This window comes from Cuculus canorus, chromosome 2 (assembly GCF_017976375.1).
Source record: "Cuculus canorus isolate bCucCan1 chromosome 2, bCucCan1.pri, whole genome shotgun sequence".
Taxonomy (NCBI): Eukaryota; Metazoa; Chordata; class Aves; order Cuculiformes; family Cuculidae; genus Cuculus; species Cuculus canorus.
Window position 1 is genome coordinate 17,858,714 of NC_071402.1, and position 20,223 is coordinate 17,878,936.

General features: G+C 42.0%; 1 protein-coding gene across 3 annotated transcripts in view; it reads left to right on the top strand.

Annotated features, from left to right (window-relative positions):
• Positions 1 to 1,759: 1,759 nt before the first annotated feature.
• CSMD3 (CUB and Sushi multiple domains 3) overlaps positions 1,760 to 20,223 on the top strand; it is a 610,540-nt gene continuing 592,076 nt past the window's right edge. For all 3 annotated transcript variants that reach the window (XM_054060149.1, XM_054060147.1, XM_054060148.1), the window contains exon 1: positions 1,760 to 2,105. In XM_054060149.1, the coding sequence (XP_053916124.1) occupies positions 1,928 to 2,105 (178 nt within the window). In that variant the 5' untranslated portion in view covers positions 1,760 to 1,927. The remainder of the gene's footprint in view (positions 2,106 to 20,223) is intronic.

Genomic DNA, 20,223 nt, shown 5'->3' on the forward strand with positions numbered 1-20,223 from the left:
CACATACACACACAGGCATGCAGACATACACACAAAAAAATGTGCACACACGTGCACTCATGCAGAGAATCACACAGGCATACAGACGCACACTCACAAGTGCACTCACATGTACACATAAGTGCACATACAGATACATACACACATGCTCACACACGTGCAGATGTGCACGCACAGAGGCACTCACATTCAACAAGACAGCATATGTGTGTACCCAAACACAACCACCCAGGCACACGCTTGCCCACGCACGCACATGCAAACACTCAGAAGCACAAACACACCCCAACACACACACCCCCTCTAGAAAAAGCACAGTGCACGCACTAACATGAGCAGGCCCTTGCAGACACGTTTGCACCATCGGGACAAGTTACACATGCACACGCATGTAATGCAGACACCTGAATACACACACACACGCTCACTCACATGCAGATGTGCATGCACAGAGGCATCCACATTCAATGCGACGGCACACGCGTGCACATGAATGCACCCACCCAGGCACACGCTTGCCCACACACGCACATGCAAACACTCACGGGTGCAAACACACACTCACCCCCACTCACCCCAACACACACTCCTCCCAACACACACTCCCCCCCTAGAAAAAGCACGGTGCCTGCACTAAGAGGAGCAGGCCCTCGCAGACACGCTTGCACCGTCGGGACAAGTTACTCATGCACACGCATGTAACGCGCACACGCAGCCTTATGCACAAAATGCACCAACACCTCTGCACACGCATTCACGCGCAGCCCCGCACAGCCTTGCACGCCCCCGCACCGCAGGTGTGGCTCGCCCGCCCCCTCCCAGCAGAGGGAAACGCCTCCCCGCGCACCTTGCGCGGTGGCTGCGCCGGGCGAGGACGGGAAGCCGACAGCACGGGTGCCGAGCCCCGCAAGGCTCCCGCAGCCCCCTCCCTGCCCAGGCCGGGCTCCCCCCGCGCAGCGCAGCCCGTCCCTCCCTTCCTCCCCGCGGAGCGGCCCCGGTGTCGCGGAGCGCGGCCGCTAGGTGGCGCCAACGCTCTTCGTGGCGGAGCCGCGGCCGCCCCGCCCGGGCCCGCCACCCCGGCCGCCCCGGTCCCCGGGGAGCGGCGCTCTGCCCCTGCCCCGCTCTGTGGCGCTTCCCCCCGCCGGCGGTGGCAAAAAGCCCCCCTTCCTAGGCTACGGGCACAGGTCCTGCCCGCAGCCTCCCCGCGCCCGCGGAGACCAGTCTGTTCTCAGTGTCTCCGCGCAGAACAATTAGCACGCAAATCCCCCCTCGGAGACGCAGATGCTCGTGTGCGAGATGCGTGTCCCAAGGCGCGCGTGTGTGCGTGTGTCAGTGTGTGTCAGTGTGTGTGTGTGTGTGTGTGTGCGCGCCGGTGGTGACGATGGCAGCCCCCGAGCACCGCACGTGAATGCTTAATAACGAGGCAGGGATCGTTTTTGCGAGCCGAGACGGGATGGATGAGCCCCGCCGAATGAGCTGCGGGGGCTCCTGCGGGAGGCTGGGGAGACCTCGCCAGTGTATTATTTCTCGAGCCCGTTTTCCTAGGCAGAATTGATCCTCTTGGGGGAGCAGGGGGGCGGGGGGAAGAATCTCGGCTGCAAATACTGTTTGGAGTTTATGGGAGAGAGCGTCTGAGCTTTTCAGATGCTCTTCCGTGGCTCCCGGTGGGTGCTGTAACGAGGCGGGATTGTGGTGGGTTTCGGTTGTGCAGAGAGTTGGGGTAGCGGGGGGGTGGGGGGAAGGAAAAGACACGATCGAGAGTAGCTGAGACTTTGTGCCCCCGTTGGAGAGATGGTTGAGTCCTCGTCAAGGTTGCTGTGGTATCCCAGAAACACCATTCACTCCGAGCTGTGACCGCGCACCATCAACAGCAACAACTCCGCTGCGCCTGGCCGAGGAACAGGAATTGGGAGCTCTCGAGAATAATATGAAAGGGATCTGCAGAGGGGAAATCCGTGCAAAGGAATCGAAATTAGCAGACTTTTGGGAAAGGGGATGTACTAAATGTGGCCGGCTGGACTTCATCCTGATGAAGAAAATGGAGATTAAAAGTGGATTTACATTTTGGAACCTCGTCTTTTTATTGATGGTTTCGTGTGTGAAAGGTAGGGTAGTATTTGAGGGGTATATTTTTAGGGGTCCGTTTGCTTTCGGGCAGGGCATTGCAAGCTCTCTCCTTATACCAATGTGTATTTAAATATATATTTATCTCTTATTTTATATTTTTATCCTGGGTACTTTGCCATTGAAAGATATCAATGATCGCTAAAGCGAGCAGGAAAGAAGGAGTTGATTCACGGCTCTCTTCGGAGATAGGAAATGCATTTGCTTGCCAGCCTTGGCGTTCAATGCAGTGACTGAGCTGAGGCTCAATAAATATTCTTGCAGTATGCTCAAACGGAGACGTGAGTTGGTTCATATAGCCTCTAACCAGTGTATTATTCCAGCAAATCCCACCGGCTTACTTTTTTAAGGTGATGATGATGATGATGGTAGTGTGTGTGGGGGATTACCCACATTTCTGGGTTTCGGTCGAGCAGCGGGCTCTTTGCGGGAATGCCTGTATCGATACACTTATTAGTTTAACCCATTGCGTGGGGAAAGTTACGGAGGAGCGCAGCGTGTGGGTAGCCGTCTCACAGCCCGAAATGCGCTTCACGCTCAGCTGTTTGCATGCATGCAGGGCTCCCTCGCTGTCGAAAAGGTGCGTTAGCGATTCAGCCTTGAAGGCATAGTCTGCCTCTGGGTGCAAAGATCGACACCTTTTCTGTTCCCTCCTTTAGTCCTTTTCCCCTGATGTGTGTGAGGTTTCGGGGTTTGGAGAATTTTTTTTCGGGGCAGGGACGATTTTGCTTTCCTCCTGCTTCTGTGTTCGTGAAAGGAGAGGAAAAGGGAAACCTCTAGTTAGCGGCATAAATATCTCCATTAAGTCTGTGCTCGCAGACAGTTAGGGGAAATGCTACACACAGAGAAAAGAAGAAATATGTGGCTTGAATAATGTGAACCTTCAAAATTACACAGGCATCGCTGAACGGTGAAGTACCGATCCCATCACGCGTGCCTTCAGTAAAAGGATCTATTCTGTAACTCCCCACACTCGGTTGCCTACCCGAAATAATCTCCCCTTGTTTGTAGCCAGTGATTAATATCTGATTAATCACCCTTTCATCCCCCTCCTCATCCACATCCCTCCTCCCCGCCACACTCGTACACTCTCAGAATATTTAGTAGCCATTATCGATCCTCTCCGAGTTTTAGATTTGGTTATCGCCTACAGAGGTTGCCTGCACGGGTGGGAAGGGGGGGGGGTGGCTGAGGGTGGTGGAGTGGGGGAATTCAAAGGCGTGCCTTCCCAAGCTGGCTCTGCCTCGGATGAAACAGTTTATTGTAGAGCTTTGCAGCTGCTTGTGTGCACCCCCCGCCCCCGGTTGTATCGCGTGGAAAAGATAATTCGTGTTTCACAGGGGGGAAGGGGAGGGAGGATTGAGGGCTTTTACCTCATTCCACGTTATCCTAACACGGGGGATCCAAGGGAAAGGGGCTTGCCTACGACATTAACGCCTATTTGAATTACAGGCAGCTTCTCTCTGTTTGCGTGTATTGAAGCGAGCTGCTTCCTGCGCTTTGCCCCGTTCTGGAGAAGGTCTGCGACCGAGACCAACCCCTGGGGGCTCAGGGGGACATTTCTTTTCCCCGGTTCACCCCTCTGTCCTTAACGCGTTCTGTGTGCCGGGTGCGAACGTTCGCCAGCCCCGGGCTCGCTGCCCGCAAGGCGCGGTGCGGAGGCGCCGGGGTAGCGGGTGGCCCCGGAGCTGCGGCAGCTGCTTTGTGAGCGCGAGTCGCGGGGCGGCAGCATCCCACAAAATTAAAGGCTCGGGCGGTTCTCCCCGCGCCGCGATGGCCGCGGGAGCTGTGCAAGTTTCCACAGCACCTGTTGAGAAGCCGCTGCGCTTGCCCTTGTCAGGGGAGGGGAACCACCGGATGCTAAGCACAAAAGCTGGGATGAAGCATCTAAAATAGACCAAGAAAAAGAGGAAGGAAAAAAAAAAAAGGACTTTGAAAGACTGGCCCTTTCTTTTCCTGCCCACCTGCAGACCCCAAAAGATTCTGTGAAGCAGCTTCCTCTCTTCCACCAGGGCCTGAGCTTCCCAGGTGCTGACCCTGTCAGTTTCCGCAGACTTCTCTTGGACTAGGGGTTCCTCCCAGCAACTGCAAAGCCAGTAAGTCGGATTTTACATCCTGGATCCAGGCTTCTCTAGGCAGCCAAGCTCCACAGAGATGGCTTAGACTCACTGCAGCACTGTTATCTATTCTGGGTATATATATTTAGTACTCTCTTCACTCCCATGAAGGAGTACATTTTACCATGGTTTACATTCCCATTGTGTCAGCACAGGCTTCTGCTCCCAGAAACCTTGGCAGAAGCAAACAATGAATGAATACCTGCTCATTTAAAACATTCCAGGTGCTGGGAGCAAAGTGACTCCCCAGATCCCGCATCTGCTCTACCACTGCCTGGCAAGGCCTTTTCACCAAACCTCACGTTCACAAACTCTAGAACGTATCTTTCCTTGTTTAATCCCCTCTGCTGAATAGTCCAGCACCATCATAACACCCAAACTGTTGCGGATGTTCCTATCATCCAGACCACATTCACGGCTTTGCTTAATATCGGCTTTTCAAGCCCTTCCTACTTTTGTCATTGTCCTGTTGCCATTTCTCCAGTCTTGATAGACAGCTCTTCCACTTTTATAGGTGGAACTACCTTAGGGTGATAAAGAGCCATATTCATAACTGATTGATTATGTGCTTCTTGTATATATCTATATAGGCAAAAAAAAAAGTCTATAAATTCATGCCTCTTTGGAACCTTGCAACCTCTAGGGTGGGGTTAGAAAAGGGAGAAGAAAAGGAGAAAATGGAAAGAATTGTCAGAACTGTTGGAGAAGGGGTGACAGTAAGAGCTGAAGTAAAGAGGAATTATACCTTCTTCAGTGTAAATCTTTAACTGCTTACACAATATCCCATTACACCAAATCTTCAACAAAAATATTCCTCAGGCAGACATAGAGTAAAAAAGAAAAGGAATTGCACTACTGGAAAGTGAGAGAAGGTGCTTAAGTTATACAAACAAACAACAAACACAATTCAACCCTTAGAAAATGCCAAGCAGGTCATTCCTGGCCAGATTCAAGGGATGACGGATGTTGTGCTCTTCCCTTTATATATGCAAGACACCTAGGAAAGATCCTTCCCCTTCTTCCCCATTCCCCCCACGGGAAAAATAAGAAGCACAATTTAGACACGGGAGATAAAAAACAAGCGTGGAGGAGCAGCAAGTGGAAACCTCCACTGTCCAACTCCCTTACAGAAAGGGGAGGAGAGGAGATTAAAAAAAAAAAAGGTGAAATCCCAGGCAGTTTTTTTATATGCAAACTGAACAAGCAGCATCAATGATCTTTGCCTCTTGAGGTTTAGGAGAGAAATCACTGGTCCTTGCACCCTTTCGGTGTGGCACCTCCCTCCTCCTCCAAAAAAAAGAAATTTAGAAAATGCTTGTGATGGGTTTACGGAAGCAAACCACAGAGGAAATCAGGCAAAATGACCGAAGACCACAAGACTCCTCCATCTCTTCTGTTTAGCTGTTGCTCCAAGACAGAGAGCACCAAGATCTGCTCTTTTGTCTGCCTGGCTAAAATGAAACGTTGCCTCGACTGTTGTTCCTCTGTTCCCTCGCTGCAGTTATGACAAGCGGAACAAGGGCAGCTTTCAAAATAAAAGAGAGATGAGACAGTGAGATTTTAAACGCCTCATTGACAGAAGTGATGAGAAAATGGAAAGCATTTCCATTTGCAGTGACGAGTACCTGGCATGTGGAAGCACTTAGCAGGGACAAAGCGTGCCCCGCTTTCAGCCACCTCTGCAGTCTCCCTTCGCCCCCATTCACGCCTCAGCCCCGCTCCCTTCAGGGTCTGCGAGCCCCTTCCCAGTCACTTGACTTGTGGGGTTACTGGCGGATGGCTTTCCTCGGTGGGACACGGGGGGCGCAGCGAGGTGCTCCCTCTGTCCCCGGAGCGCAGGCGGCTGGGCGAGTTACAGCAGGTTCAGGGTTCCTCATTTCCAGATGGTCGCTGCTTCGTCTTTGTGTGCGCGCAGGCAGCGGCGCGGGAGAGCGCTGACTGGAGAAGGGACAGCGTCTCCCTCCTTTTCCACTCCTCCGCACGCGCTCTGCTCCTCTGCAGTGCCTCTTCCCCACCAGCTCCCGCAGATAACACAGGGCTTTTGCTCAGTGCATACAGCACCAAAACGTTTTTTTTCAAGCCACACCGTTCTGTAGGGTTACAGGCAGAGTTACAAACACCGCGCCCCCCCCCCGTGATTGCCCTTCTCTTCACGGCTAACACACGGCTCCGCGGTGCCTCTGCCGCTTAGCGCACCGTCCCTCCTCCTCGTCTTCTCCAAGGTATAAATGAAGAAACAGAGCAGGTGTCTCCGCAGTACCAGCAGGGACCGCTCCTCTGGCGATAGGGACCCGCAGAGGGCACAGAGGAACGCCGCCCGCAGTCCCCGCTTTTGCACCGCCCGTGGCAGCCGTCTCCAGGCGGAGCGGCAGCTCCAGGCAGCCCTTCTTCATCTACGTTTCCCTCGTATGTCAGTGCTAACTTCAGCTTGATGAGCCCTTCAAGTCTTTTGTTTGCACGTTTGGTGGAGCGTTGGGGTGTTTTCTTTGGTTTTTAACATGCAGAAGTAGCCGGGAACCTCACAGGCTAAAAAGGGGCAGGTTATATCTCTCTCTCTGTTATCAAGCTCTCGACTTGGAAGCACTAGTCCACGAGACCTAAAGAACTTTGTGGATGTGCTTTCAGTTGTGTCTTTTCCAAACCTCCCGTTCAATAAACATAGCAGAAGCTTGTAGTCTACCTGAGGTTTTGCTTCTGGTTTTTGTTGTTATGTTTTTTTTGTGGGATTTTTTAGTTTGTTTTTGAGGAACGAGTCAAGGAGGATCTATTGGCCATCTATCTGAGTGCTCTTTATCTCCAACAGTGACTGGTAGCAGCAGTAGAGGAAAAAATGTGAGAAACACAGCAAGTACAGAGTGACAAACAAGCACATTATCCTGGCTTTCAACAGCCAGCGGTTTAAGTCTCACGAGCTACAGGCTGCTTCTGGAATATGTTTTAAGAGACAGGGAGTGGCCTGTGCTCCACACATTTGTCTCTCGCTTTCCCCTTCCCTTCCCTTCCCTTCCCTTCCCTTCCCTTCCCTTCCCTTCCCTTCCCTTCCCTTCCCTTCCCTTCCCTTCCCTTCCCTTCCCTTCCCTTCCCTTCCCTTCCCTTCCCTTCCCTTCCCTTCCCTTCCCTTCCCTTCCCTTCCCTTCCCTTCCCTTCCCTTCCCTTCCCTTCCCTTCCCTTCCCTTCCCTTCCCTTCCCTTCCCTTCCCTTCCCTTCCCTTCCCTTCCCTTCCCTTCCCTTCCCTTCCCTTCCCTTCCCTTCCCTTCCCTTCCCTTCCCTTCCCTTCCCTTCCCTTCCCTTCCCTTCCCTTCCCTTCCCTTCCCTTCCCTTCCCTTCCCTTCCCTTCCCTTCCCTTCCCTTCCCGTTTGAAAGCACTGAATAGTATGAAAGATTGTAATAAAATTTACTTTATTACATCCAGTGTTGTTGAAGGACTACATAGATCAACCCCAAATATTTGGGATTTGTAACAATTGAATGTACATGGATGTAGTAGAGACAAATAAAAGCACAACATTGTTTAGATAGATTTTTAAAGATTTTGAAATATCTTGTGGGAATGGCTCCATTTGCATGACTGTAACACCCTTTCAAAGTAATGGTTATGAAGAATAGTGCAGTCTCGTATCTCTCTGTTTCAAAAAAGAGGTGTCTTGGACATTGTCTAATTTCAGAGGTATTGAGCATTTCTGATTTCAGCTGGCTCCAGTAAGAGTCTGGGGAACTAGTTAGCACCTGTGAAGCAAGGCCAAGCAAATCCGTCATCATAATACTGGGACAGAGACAAACAATGTGAATCAAGGGAAAAAGTCTATAAAATAACTTATAGTTTTATGAAAAATGTTAATTCTGTAGAATCTGATAAATTGGAACTGGTTGGAATAGGAAAAGTTTGATGGTCAGCTGCAAAACCAGTTTTTTTTTCTTCTCCACTAATAGAAAACTTCAGTTCTGATTCAGTGTGGTCATGACATCTCAGACCCAAATTCTTGCTGATGAGTATCATTCGGCTTGTATACCCGGGTGTAATATTTAAGGATGAAACAACAGAACAAAGCCTTTGTGGAAAGTTAGTTTACCAAATTACATCCAAGATGTCTCCTAGGAAAGAACAGTGACAGAACAGGCAACTTGGTCTGAAGATTTTTCCTTAGACCTCTTTAATTTTGAGGGACCTCTTGCTACATAAGGTATTTGAAGAAGTAATATTTAAGTAACAGTTCAGAGAGGCATGTGATAGAAGTAGTTATTATAAGTCTATAAAACTTATCTCAGTTTTGATTGAATTATTTTCATGCTTAGGCTTACTGAAAAATGCCAGAATTCTTATGAACTTTAAGCCTCTGCCCTTGAAACAATTTCACAGAAGAAAGTTTCCTTCTTGATAAAATTGTACAATTTCTGTACAAAAAGAGAGAATCTTTGCATTTTCAAAAATTCAAGGGGCAATACTTAGCAATTATCTTGGACCCCCCAAAAAAATGGTGTGTGGTATGTGATGTACAGGATGTCACCTCCCTTTAAAAAAAAAAACAAAAAAAACAAAACCAAAAAAAGTTAGCAATCATCAAAAATCCCAACATCTATCTTTTTTTTTGAGAAATGGAATGCACAAGGATTTCAGACTATGCCAAAGACTTTTTTAAATAGACATGCACACACACACACAGAGGCACACCATATATTTTTATAGATGTTTACATTTAGTTCTTTACTTTTCCTGGGCAGATTTGAATTCATGGTCTTAACTGCCTTTGAGATTTACCATGGCTCCATAATCCGGGCATTACAAGTGCTGGGTACCATTGTAAATGTCAAAGAAGGAAGCAGTGGAAATTCATCATCTCCTTCTCGGTGTCTGAAATGCTAGCTGGATAAGCGTATAGATTTAGGAAAGGTGTTACAGTAGCGAGCCTCAAGATTTTGGAAATAGCTTACAAGGGACTCCACTAGGACTGGTGCCCTTGCAGAATGGTATTGTCAAAGAGCAAGCTGGGATGCAACCAGCACAGTGACAGAGAGACAGGCTGCCTATTTTCCCTTGAATTCTACAAAATGTGTTGTAGTATCATATATCGTGTCATGTATCATGTATCATGTAACATATTGTATCACAAAAATAAGGTGAATAACAGTAAATAATTTAATCATGGAATGATTTATGGGAAATGAATTCTCACCTCCTGAAACCTGTAAATAGCACAGATTTTCCTTTCAGTAGGACTAACAGACTCTGCAGTCTTGAGGCAGAAATGACTGAGTAATTACTTGTATTAGACTGATGATGAATCACTATTTCTGACCCTGAACTCTATTTTTTCCCTGTATCTACATAACGAGTTAGCTTTATATCTTTATGCATCATAATTTGTTTGATTTCATTCTCATGTAGTTGTGTGTACACATACGTACACATACATATATAACATCACATATAGAAATTATATCCATGTATTTGAATATCTTATGAAGAAATTCAACAGACGGCACAGTTAGCTTGCAACAGTGCAGGTAACAACTTGAAATGTTTGTGTTTTTGTAAGCAATTAATTACTGCTTAATTTATTGTGTATTCCCAATCTCAAGAGAAAGTTCTGCTATAAAACATAACTGATTTTGCTAACAAAGCAAGAGTGCAAGCAGTGATTGCTAGCAAATGTTGGGAGGAAGGCTTAAGGAAAAGAAAAAACACTGCTTGCTAAAACCAATAATAAAAAATAAGTTTAGCATGTTAAGAATTGATTGACACAATTATTTATTCACACTAATTTAGGAAAGTTTTACCAAATATAGTTTCTATAAAACTGTTTTTAGTAGAATGAAGACCTCTAATCACCTTTCAAATACAGAAAAAATATTTCTGAGCTATTTTCTGTTTTAATACCGGTATTATCATTTGAAGAGGCTGACATATCACATCTTAGAGGAGGCTGTATTTCAGTGGCAGTTAAAATGGTCCCTCTGCGATCATTATCTTCTTGTAGAACTGTTTTCAGCCTCAGCAAGTGGATGTCTGCAAGTGTAGTTTGAAGTCCTTAGCTAAAATGAGCTACATAAATGCCACGTATGGATATTCTTCTGTTTCAACAGAGCATTGAGATGGAGCTACTTGAATTACAAAATCTTTTTTATATTATTTAATCTGATCCAGAAGGCAAACTTCACATTTTCCTATAGTCAGCTTTCTTGATAGTTGTTCACTTTTCTTTGGGAATCAAAGCTCATTTTAATTAAAACTAATCTTTCAAAAGTCTGTAGTAAAAGTTACATTTTTGCTTCTGTATATCAGCTTTGATCCAAAGGTGAATGGAAGGTACAGAACAGGATATAAAATTAGCTTCTAAACTGCTTATTGTTGAGCCTATTGAAAGCAACAGGAGAGTCTAGAATAGGACCTTTGAGAATACATTTACCTCTGCTTCTTTTCATACCGAGTTTTGAATTAAAGTTTTCTGTACATATATTTTATGCTACTCAGAAACACAAATTATAACAGAAGCCATATTTCACAATACACTAGAAGTTTTCAGTAAAAGTGCTCTTTGGAAAACTCACATAGCATTATCATAGAACCATAGAATGTTTGGGTTTGAAGGGACCTTAAAAGATCATCTAGTTCCACCCCCCCATCATGGGTAGGAACATCTTCCACTAGGATCAGGTTGCTCAAAACTTCGTCTGACCTGTCCTTGAACACCTCTAACTTCTCTGGGCAACCTGTTTCAGTGTCTCATCACCTTCACAGGCAAAAATTTCTTCCTAATATCTGACCTAAATCTACCGTCTTTCAGCTTAAAACCACTACCTCTCATCCTGTCACTACACTCCCTGATAAAGAGTCCCTCCCTCTGTTTCCTACATGCCTCCTTTAAGTACTGGAAGGTTGCTATAAGGTATCCCCAGAGCCTCCAGGGGATACTTCTCTTGTCTAGGCTAAATAACCCCAACTCTCTCAGCCCGTCCTTGTATGAGAGGTGCTCCAGCCCTCTGATCATCTTCATGGCCCTCCTCCAGACTAAAGACTGCAAAAATCTGGGCAAAGATTGCAAAATTGAGTTATTTATGATTCTCTAAGGAAAATAAATTACATATTTAGATACACATATTTAAAACCACAGCATACTCATATTTTTTTGTCAGGATGTGTGCTGAATTACAGCCAGTTTACAACCTGGTTTCAATATTCCTTATTAAATTTTTGTTCTCCAAGAAAGCGTTTTGGAATTTGCAGAATTCTGCTAATAGCTGCAGAGGAACTGGGAGGAACAGAAAAAATATATTGCACTTTAGAATGCTTTCAAATGTAATTATTAATGCAATTTATTTTTACTTTTATTGAATTGTCATATATTCCAGATATGTGGTTATTTTGAAAATGCTGAATTAGCTAGCAAAATCAAAGCACAAAAATAGAAGGTTCCACATGAATTTTATTGTATTTATCTATTAGCATATTCTTTGTATTTGCTACAATCTCAGAGCCTAAAAAACATGTAATATACTGAGCCAAAATCATAAGAACTAAAAGTTAATGAGGTCCAAATCCTGACTTTTGGAAAACCTACCTGGTTAACCAGGGGTGAAGAGGAGAATAGGTCTTTGGCCACCTCACATTGTCAAGTTAGTCAGCTCAGTAGTAAAAGATGCTTTTTTGCATGCATCTCCAGGTGTATGTGGGAACCCGGACACGCGCACACACTCATGCAAGTTGTGTGTATGCACACCAGCACTTCTGGCAGCATGTGTCTGTAGCTGTGTCCTCTGTCAAGAAGAAACTATGCTTAATTCATATCTATGCTCATCATGTGTTTTTTCCCTTGAATACATCTGTACTAATTGACACTTATAGTTTACTACTGCTACTGACTTCAGCAGTGCTTGTTGCATGACATAGCAGTTTTAATGACCACAGAGAAGAAATACATTTAGTTTGTAATTCATAATAATGTAACTGGAAGGGCAAGACATTTTCTCCAAAACCTTTACGTCAATATAGTTTCTCACAAATGTGTTTACCTGATTAGAGAATTATCATCAGTCTAATGTATTGAAGGAACGTGATACAAATTGTACTTTCTCAAGTCAATGTTTTAGCAATAGTCATGGCAACAATCCTTCCCACTTGCGACTATTCCTAAAATGGCTAAGATTTTCACAGCATTCACACTATTTACTGTGATGTTATTTACTAAATATGAAATCCTTTTGTATGTAACTGATAAAAGATTTCCTCTTAATTTAGACCCTTCAACAAAGGGTTCTGGAGCTGAGAAAAAAAAAAATGAGCATTTTACATTTGGTGGGCTTGAAAAATGTCCTCTTACAACCAAAAGAGGGCAATTGACTGCTCAGTCCTCAGTTTCTTTGTGTGATCTTCAACTTAAAACCAAATAGGAACATAATTACCTGCTTCCCTCTACATTACTTTTCAGCATATCTACCACTTTCATTCAAAATTCTTCTTTAAAGTTGCTCCCCCTTTGAAAGGGGGCAATCACCTCTCACACAATTCACATAGTTACTAGCTTCAGAGACTTTGATAATGTCAGTGCTTTACCCTATGTTTCAATCTTGGAAACACCTTCCTGGGAAAATAAAATGTCTTTGACATTTGGAAGACTATTTCTTTAGAAGTTTTTATAGATGCTATTTAATGAACTTTCATACATTCTCAATTCAAACATATTCTCCTTCTAGCCATTACAGACATCTTGTAAGGATGTGAATGCTATACTTCTTCAGTGAGCCATTTTTCTACCCAAGTACTTCAGCATTCTTGAGAAAGTTCAATTTTCAGCCTCTTTCTGTCGAAAGAATAGCATAGACACTAGGCTAGTAATAGAATTTCTATGTTTTTTCATAGAGGACAGAGTGCCAACAGAACCTCCCATGTCTTTTCATGCAAGGATAATAACTTTCCCCTGACAAATAGGTTAGATATATTTTATTGGCATTTTTATTGTCAGTACCAGAAAGTTGCACCAGTCAACCACATAATGCACAATGAGTTTTGTAAACATCCTGACAAACTTCTACTTCTCAAAGTTATTTATCTGAAGTAGCAGAAAGCAAGAGAATCAATGTATAGTATGGAATGAGTTCAGCACATTTGGTGACTCCTGCATGCTTGTCTCCATAGCTTTCCTAAGAATATTCTTCCAAAACCGTAAGCCTCTCTAGTACTACAGTTGCAGAGCACTGAAATTTGTATGAGTGTCTACACTGATTTCCTCTAGTTTTAAATTAAGCCACCTATACAAAAAGATCCTACACTTTCCTAAGCTCAATCTATATATTTTTACTACACTCAAATTCTAGCTCATCAGCTAACTCCTTTAATTCTTCCCATTTTATCCAGCCTCCCCTGTGCTTCTGGGCTCTCTTCCCAAACTCTCAACCCACTCCATAAACACCATTGGAGAAGTCCCAAAATCATAAAGGTTGCAGTAAAATAAAGAAAGTTCTCTTCAGTTTCTATGCCATTTGTAAAGTCCTTTTGTGGCCCAAAATAATAACAATGCAAGGGTAATATCCTTCCAGCATTACTGTCACAGATTGATTTACTAACTTTTTCAGGATACTCATTGGATTTCAAATTCTCTACAAGAAAGAAGGATTGGAACAGTGGAGTTTCAGTTACATTTTTGTCATTCTTCGGTCTATTGTGCCTGTGATTTTTTTTTCTATGTGATTTTTTTTTTTTTTCATAACCAAAATAATATCTGCCCCTTCACCCCAAACAAGGAAACTTCAAAACACTTGCTTAAAAAGGCTCAAAACCTAATAGTAACTTAAAGATAAAATACTTACTTGTAAATAAACACTATAGAATCATGTGCTGAGTATTTGGTTACTTGGCATAGGTGTATCTTCTCTGTTTTTCAAGCTCTAATGTATGCAGCGAAGCTGTCCATATGGTGTGGTAAGGAAAACTCTACAGATCTGATGTTACTACTATATCCTTTATTGATACTGCTGTTCTGAGATGACTGTAACAGACTAGTTAGGACTCTAGATTCTACAGGATATCATAGATTAATTTAAAAAAAATAAATACAAGAGGGGGAAGAAAAAGATCATGCAGGTTAAAGCAGAGTTAGATTTGTAGGGATTCTGTTACTCACTTCTTCCAAGACTGACTTTGAGCACTTCAATGAAATCAGGAGAGTCTGCTCTGTATCTGAGCTGTGAAGGGTGCTATTCCAGATTGCTCCCTTTGCAGCCTCTCTGGTCACCTCTTTGAAGTCCATTGACAGCTGAGTTAACACAAATGTCTAAAGAGTCAGAGCATGACACGGATTGGCTAAGGACAGAATCTGCTCAGCAGAACCTCTGTAATTATTAAGAAGTCATGAATTGCCTGCTAGAATTTAGGTGAGTCTGATGTAACTATAAGGAAAATGAATCATTTATTAAAAAATGTAGTACACAATACAATGAGCATTGAATCATTCTTAAAGAATTTGCAAATTCTTCTGAAGATATAGGTGTACTTTTCTGCTGAGATGTTTTCTGAGGAACATTTTCTTAATTCTTAAAAGTGTTGTTATTTTCTTGCACTGTTAGCCAAGTACACTGTCTCCTGTAGGTGAATATTCTCTGGCCAAACTGAGTTGGATATATTTAGTTTATCATGTTTTTTTCTACTCATCTGCTTCCTCCATGCTTCATTTGTGCAAAGTTTATTTGCACCATCTCTCGTGCTGTACTTTTCATGCTTTTTATTCACACTGCTTGGGGCTAGGCTCCTATTATTTGTCTGGCACACTTGGATAACAGAATTCTTTGAGAAGCTCTGTCATTGATTGCTTTTTCTGTTTGCCCATCTTTTATTATAAATATGCCAATTATCTACTTCAGTATCTGTATTTTACAACCTCAGTGCCTTTTATTCTTTCTGATTTAATACTACTTTTCTATCTCATTTCTATTGATGGCTCAATTAGTGTTTCTAATAGTGTTCCTATTTCATGTTGCCTGATGGCTTCTTTAGCACTTCTTACTGAGAATTGTACTTTTGAACAAGAGTGATCATCCATTCAATTATAACCTTATTTACCAGTAGATTATTTTAGAGTGTCCCCTCACTGAAATGAAAAGATTGGTCATTGACTTTTAGCAGAACAGAGCAGATCGTGATAACAAATAAAATACTTCCTTTCAATACAGAGGAGTTTATTTAGGATGTGGCAGCTCTACAAAACTGTTCATAGCATGCATAGGGCTTGACTGATGAAACTGAAAAAACAAACAGTTGAACTCTATCATATTCTTTTTGGTCAATACCCTAAAACGGTATTAGAGCTTGTGGGCTAAGTAGTTTACACTCTCAAAAACCTTACAGGCTTTGATCCATTTCTGTTCACTGTTTTATGATGGTATTTAAGTGAGTCCTACAAAAAATGTTTCAGACTTTAAGATTACTATCAGGTTTTATTATAGCTTTTGTATCCTATTCTAACTCATCATTCATTTATAAAGATAGTAGGAGAAGGAGTAGAGTTGCAAGATGACCAGAAATTCTGATATCCATTTTTAAAGCCTAAAGTAAATAATTTCAAAACTTCAGGAGACAGTCAACAGTTTACTAACCAATCACATTTTTTTTAAATGTAATTTGGTCTAGAAATTGGCAGAAATGCACGAGAAACACTGAGAGTTTAAAGTTTCTGGCTGATCTCTAAATCAAAAACAGCTGAGCAGATTTAAATATTTTGTGTAAACAAATTTGCATCCAGGCTGCTAATTTGCATACCAGCTTTCAGTTTGACATTTTCTGAAATGATGGAAAAATGCTAAGCCCTTAATACTAAATGGAGTTCATAATGGAAATACTGACAGACCCATAATTACCTATATTGTGATTCTGTTGAAAGCTTCTTTATCTGTCTAATCTTTCACAATGGGTTTAAACATATAAATTCTTGAAAGGAGGAAAAAAAAGGAACCTTATGTTGGAAATACTAAACTGTAGCAATGTTATATTCTGTTCCAGACATCCGCTTATGGAGGTAACAGTGACAAAAAAATTGCTTGAAAAAAGCTGTATTGCTTTCTGTGGAACTGTAAAAGCAGCCAGTGGTGCTTAAAAGTTTAACTTAACCTTCATTTTTCAATCTCCTTGAGTCATCTTTCTGGTAAGGTATGAGTAAACAGATCCAATCAATCATTTTCAATATGACAATGATTAATTATAGAAGAAATTTGTTATTAACTTGATACAGCAAAAAAATCCCAACCAACAACAAATATAGAAATTAATGTTTTACTGTCCTAATACTGACCACATGTGCTAAAACTTTCTGCACTGGGAAGAGAAAGAAATAAAGGATGGTATGTTTAGAAAAATTCCCCAGAAAATTCAGTGGAATAGTAATAAGAAAAAAAGAGAGAAAGGCAGTTATCTGGACTCTGTAATTTTGACACTTCATGATCTGCCAACTTTAGAATAGTCTTGAAGTTTCTCTGTAAAAGCTTTTCCTCAGTGTCTTTTTTATTCCCCTCATGTAAACATTTTCCAGTTTGTCCAGGCTATAACAACGTGACAATCTAAACAGTATTTGCTCTGCAGAGACAGCTTAGAATGGATGATTCAGACATGATGATTCAGGCATCCCAGCCGTGCCCCATCTTCACACAATCTCTGTGCACCGGCCAGGGCACACGGATGTCTGCAGAACAGCTATAACACATCACAGTAGTCCTTCATTGAAACAGAACATCCTCTAGCATTTTTGACCTCTGTGGTTTGCTGTGAGAATGAAATCTGTTTCTCTAAGTCTTCCCCAGGAAGGAGTGACAAAACTCAAAGAAGGGAAAACAAAGGAATATATCCCTCTGATACCTTCTTTCCAAAGTGCAGCCTTTTCCAGAAAGAGTGCTGGACTCATAATTTCTGCTCATAAAGCAGCTGCTTCTGTTTCTAGATCAGCTATTTACTCTGTATCTTCTTTAACACCTCTCTGTCCTTGACATAAGGAGATTAGGACTCCAGGCAGCGATCAAGATATGGGTACATGAGTGTTTTCTGCAGAGGATTAAGTTATACTTTGTCTTACTCTCAGTACTATTTCTCATCATGCCTAATATTCAGTAAGAGTGGGCTTCATTGCCATGGAACAAAGCCAATGATTTCAGAGAAGTGTCAGTGACAACTCCGAGATCAAAACTTTGCATTCTAAGTTCAGCATCATGCAGATAACATTTTATATATATTTTTCCTATATGCATATTAATCTCTAAAAGTCACCTACTTCTGCATTAGCACACTGATCCATTTTGTGAGGGCATTCTGGAGTTTCTTGTAATCACAGTTTCACAGAAGTGCTTAAAAGAAGTAAGAGTGCAACCCTATTAATGGGGTTTCCAGTGTGCCTTCCAGACAGCCCACAGAAATATCAGCCCTTAGCACATTAATGCCGGTGGAGTTAAATTCTATCATACATGAAGTATGTAGAATATAGGAACTAACATACATTTCTGAAACCCGGTCTTGGACCTCCTATCTTATGGTTTAGGCACTGAAAGAAGGAGTCTATCTCAGCTCTGCAACATCTGACTTGTAAGCACCCCACCTCACTAGATTAAGTCCCTAAACCACTGGGAGACTGCTGTATAGGTTGCCTTTTGCATTACACAGAAGAGCCATAAATATTTTGTGGACAGAATCCGAACACTTTTCATCTGAAGTAGGATAATATTGTTTAGTACTTTACTAGGAGACTTTAAAAATGTATTTCATGGATATGGTGCTGATTCTGTTAACCACTTCTCTTTCTGGAATTTGAACTGAGCTACTATTCCAAGCAAAGTGTTAGCAATACTGAGCCGTTTCAGTTGTTATATTTCAGATGAAATGTTGTTGGCATGCCCGGTCCTGAAAGACTGCATGGTATTTCTCACAGAATATTGTTATTAGCCTTCATCTGCTGGCTAAATTCCAGTTTGGATAATTACAGTCTGCTATCTAAATTCTCTGAGTATGTTAAATAACCTTCTATACTTCCTTTCCTAATCTTCTGAGAGGCACTTCTGTGATTTATTAAATAATAGTTCTGCTTAATCTAAAAGGCAACTGCTTCTAAATCCTAGGGGAAAATGACTGCTTTAGAAGGTGTGTTGACTAATCAGTGCCCAGTGATAAATTACACAGATGTATTGGCAGTGCTTGCCATGTAGGGAGAGTCCCTTATCACTGTACAAAAGCAAAAAAATAGCTACCTCCTTATCAAGATAGCTGCAATTCAATTTAGAGTTGATGGAAACATTTTAGATAAACGATATAATATGTTCTGCACAAGAAGACAAGTATGAGCCTGGAGAAATCTACATAGAAAGTTTTGGAAAAGTTACAAGATTTTGAAAGCTTAAATAAAGGTTTCTTATTCAAGATGAGTGATAAATACCCTGCAGTACACAGGAGAACATAGAAAAGTGTAGATGTGTGGAAAATTTGGGATTTCTCTCAGACATGAAAAAAATCAAAGACAAAATAATGGTTGGTTGAAGCTGTCAAGAAAAGAGAGGAGAGGAGAGGAGAAGAGAGGAGAGGGAAAAGTGTAGGTTCAATATTAATCACGTTATTCTTCAGAGTGGTTTTGAATAATCCTAATTATCGAACTAGTTTCAGGATAATTTATTGCACTTTAGAGCATCATTCCATCGAAATGTGGTGCTTACTCCTCCTTCCCTGACACATGGTAAGCAGAGACATTCACCAAAATATGAAAGGCATAGGAGGCAAAGGGAGTGCATAGAAATGGTCTGCCTCAAAAGTTGTTCTAACGTTCAGTACCTCCATCTTTTCTCTGTGCTTGTTAACACAGCTGTGTTAAACTAGAAGAAACACTCTCCCATACAATTTATTCCAATATTATTTACCCCCCACAGCATACTCTCTGTGAAGCCAGGAGAAGATTTTTACTCTCCATGAAAAAGGACAGCAGTGTTGACTTTTAGCTCATGATTGTTCCACCATGTGTTTTGCGAACTCTGTACAGGCTCACAGGAAAGATTTACTTTTGTAGGTTTTACATAGAACAATTCAATATACTTAGTGCAAGCCCATAACTGTACTGCAGGTACTGTTTGGCATTGTTTTAGTACAAGACAAAAACCATGATAATACTCACATACTTATGTCTGCTTAAGCTGCATGTGAGCTCAGTTCTACCTGTTTAAGAAAAGCACACTACCAAGAGTATTTTATATAATATTATGTATAAATTAGATATTCATAAGGCTGATTTATGTCTGGATTGAATGGAAGCAGGGTTTGTGTTTATAGCCCTGTGAGAATTCATTTAAATCTGATTTAAGAAAACAATATTGTTACAGTACAGATGTTTGTCTTGATTGCAATTTCAAAGCTTCACCATTTCTATATTACTCTGATGTTACAGAAGCACAGAGACCTTTTTGGCCTAGTTATCCTTACAACTTACTGTTGCCAAAAATGGCATTAACTGCTATTTTGGGATCTCCTCCATGCAGAATTTTTATTAGCGGTGTTTCTTGTTTGAATACAAAATTAATAAATATAGGGGTAATACATTATGCACAGTTCCAAACAAAATAATTGCATTTTTGCAGGTAATGATCAGGAGAAAAACAGAATAAGTTAATTTCTGTGTTAAACATCTTCATTATTTATAGGATAGTAAAACTTCAAATACTTTGGCTTGCAATCTGCCACTAGATTGCCAAAAACATAAGGATATACATTTTAGTTCTAAATGCACTTTGAAGTCTTCACTTCTTAACAGTTGTATAAGAAATTGGTTTCAAGGGAATTGCTGTCCTTTACTAGCGAAAACCAAAAATAAAATCCTGAAGTTAGTGAGTCAACTATCAGTTGCTTTAATTACTTTAAACAGAGAGAAATAATTAATGATTATTCATAAAAGCCCATTTATATGCCCTTTCTATGATTACTATTGCAAGTTTTTTTTCAGTTACAGAAATAGCAAAGTAAAAAAAGAACAAGGACTAC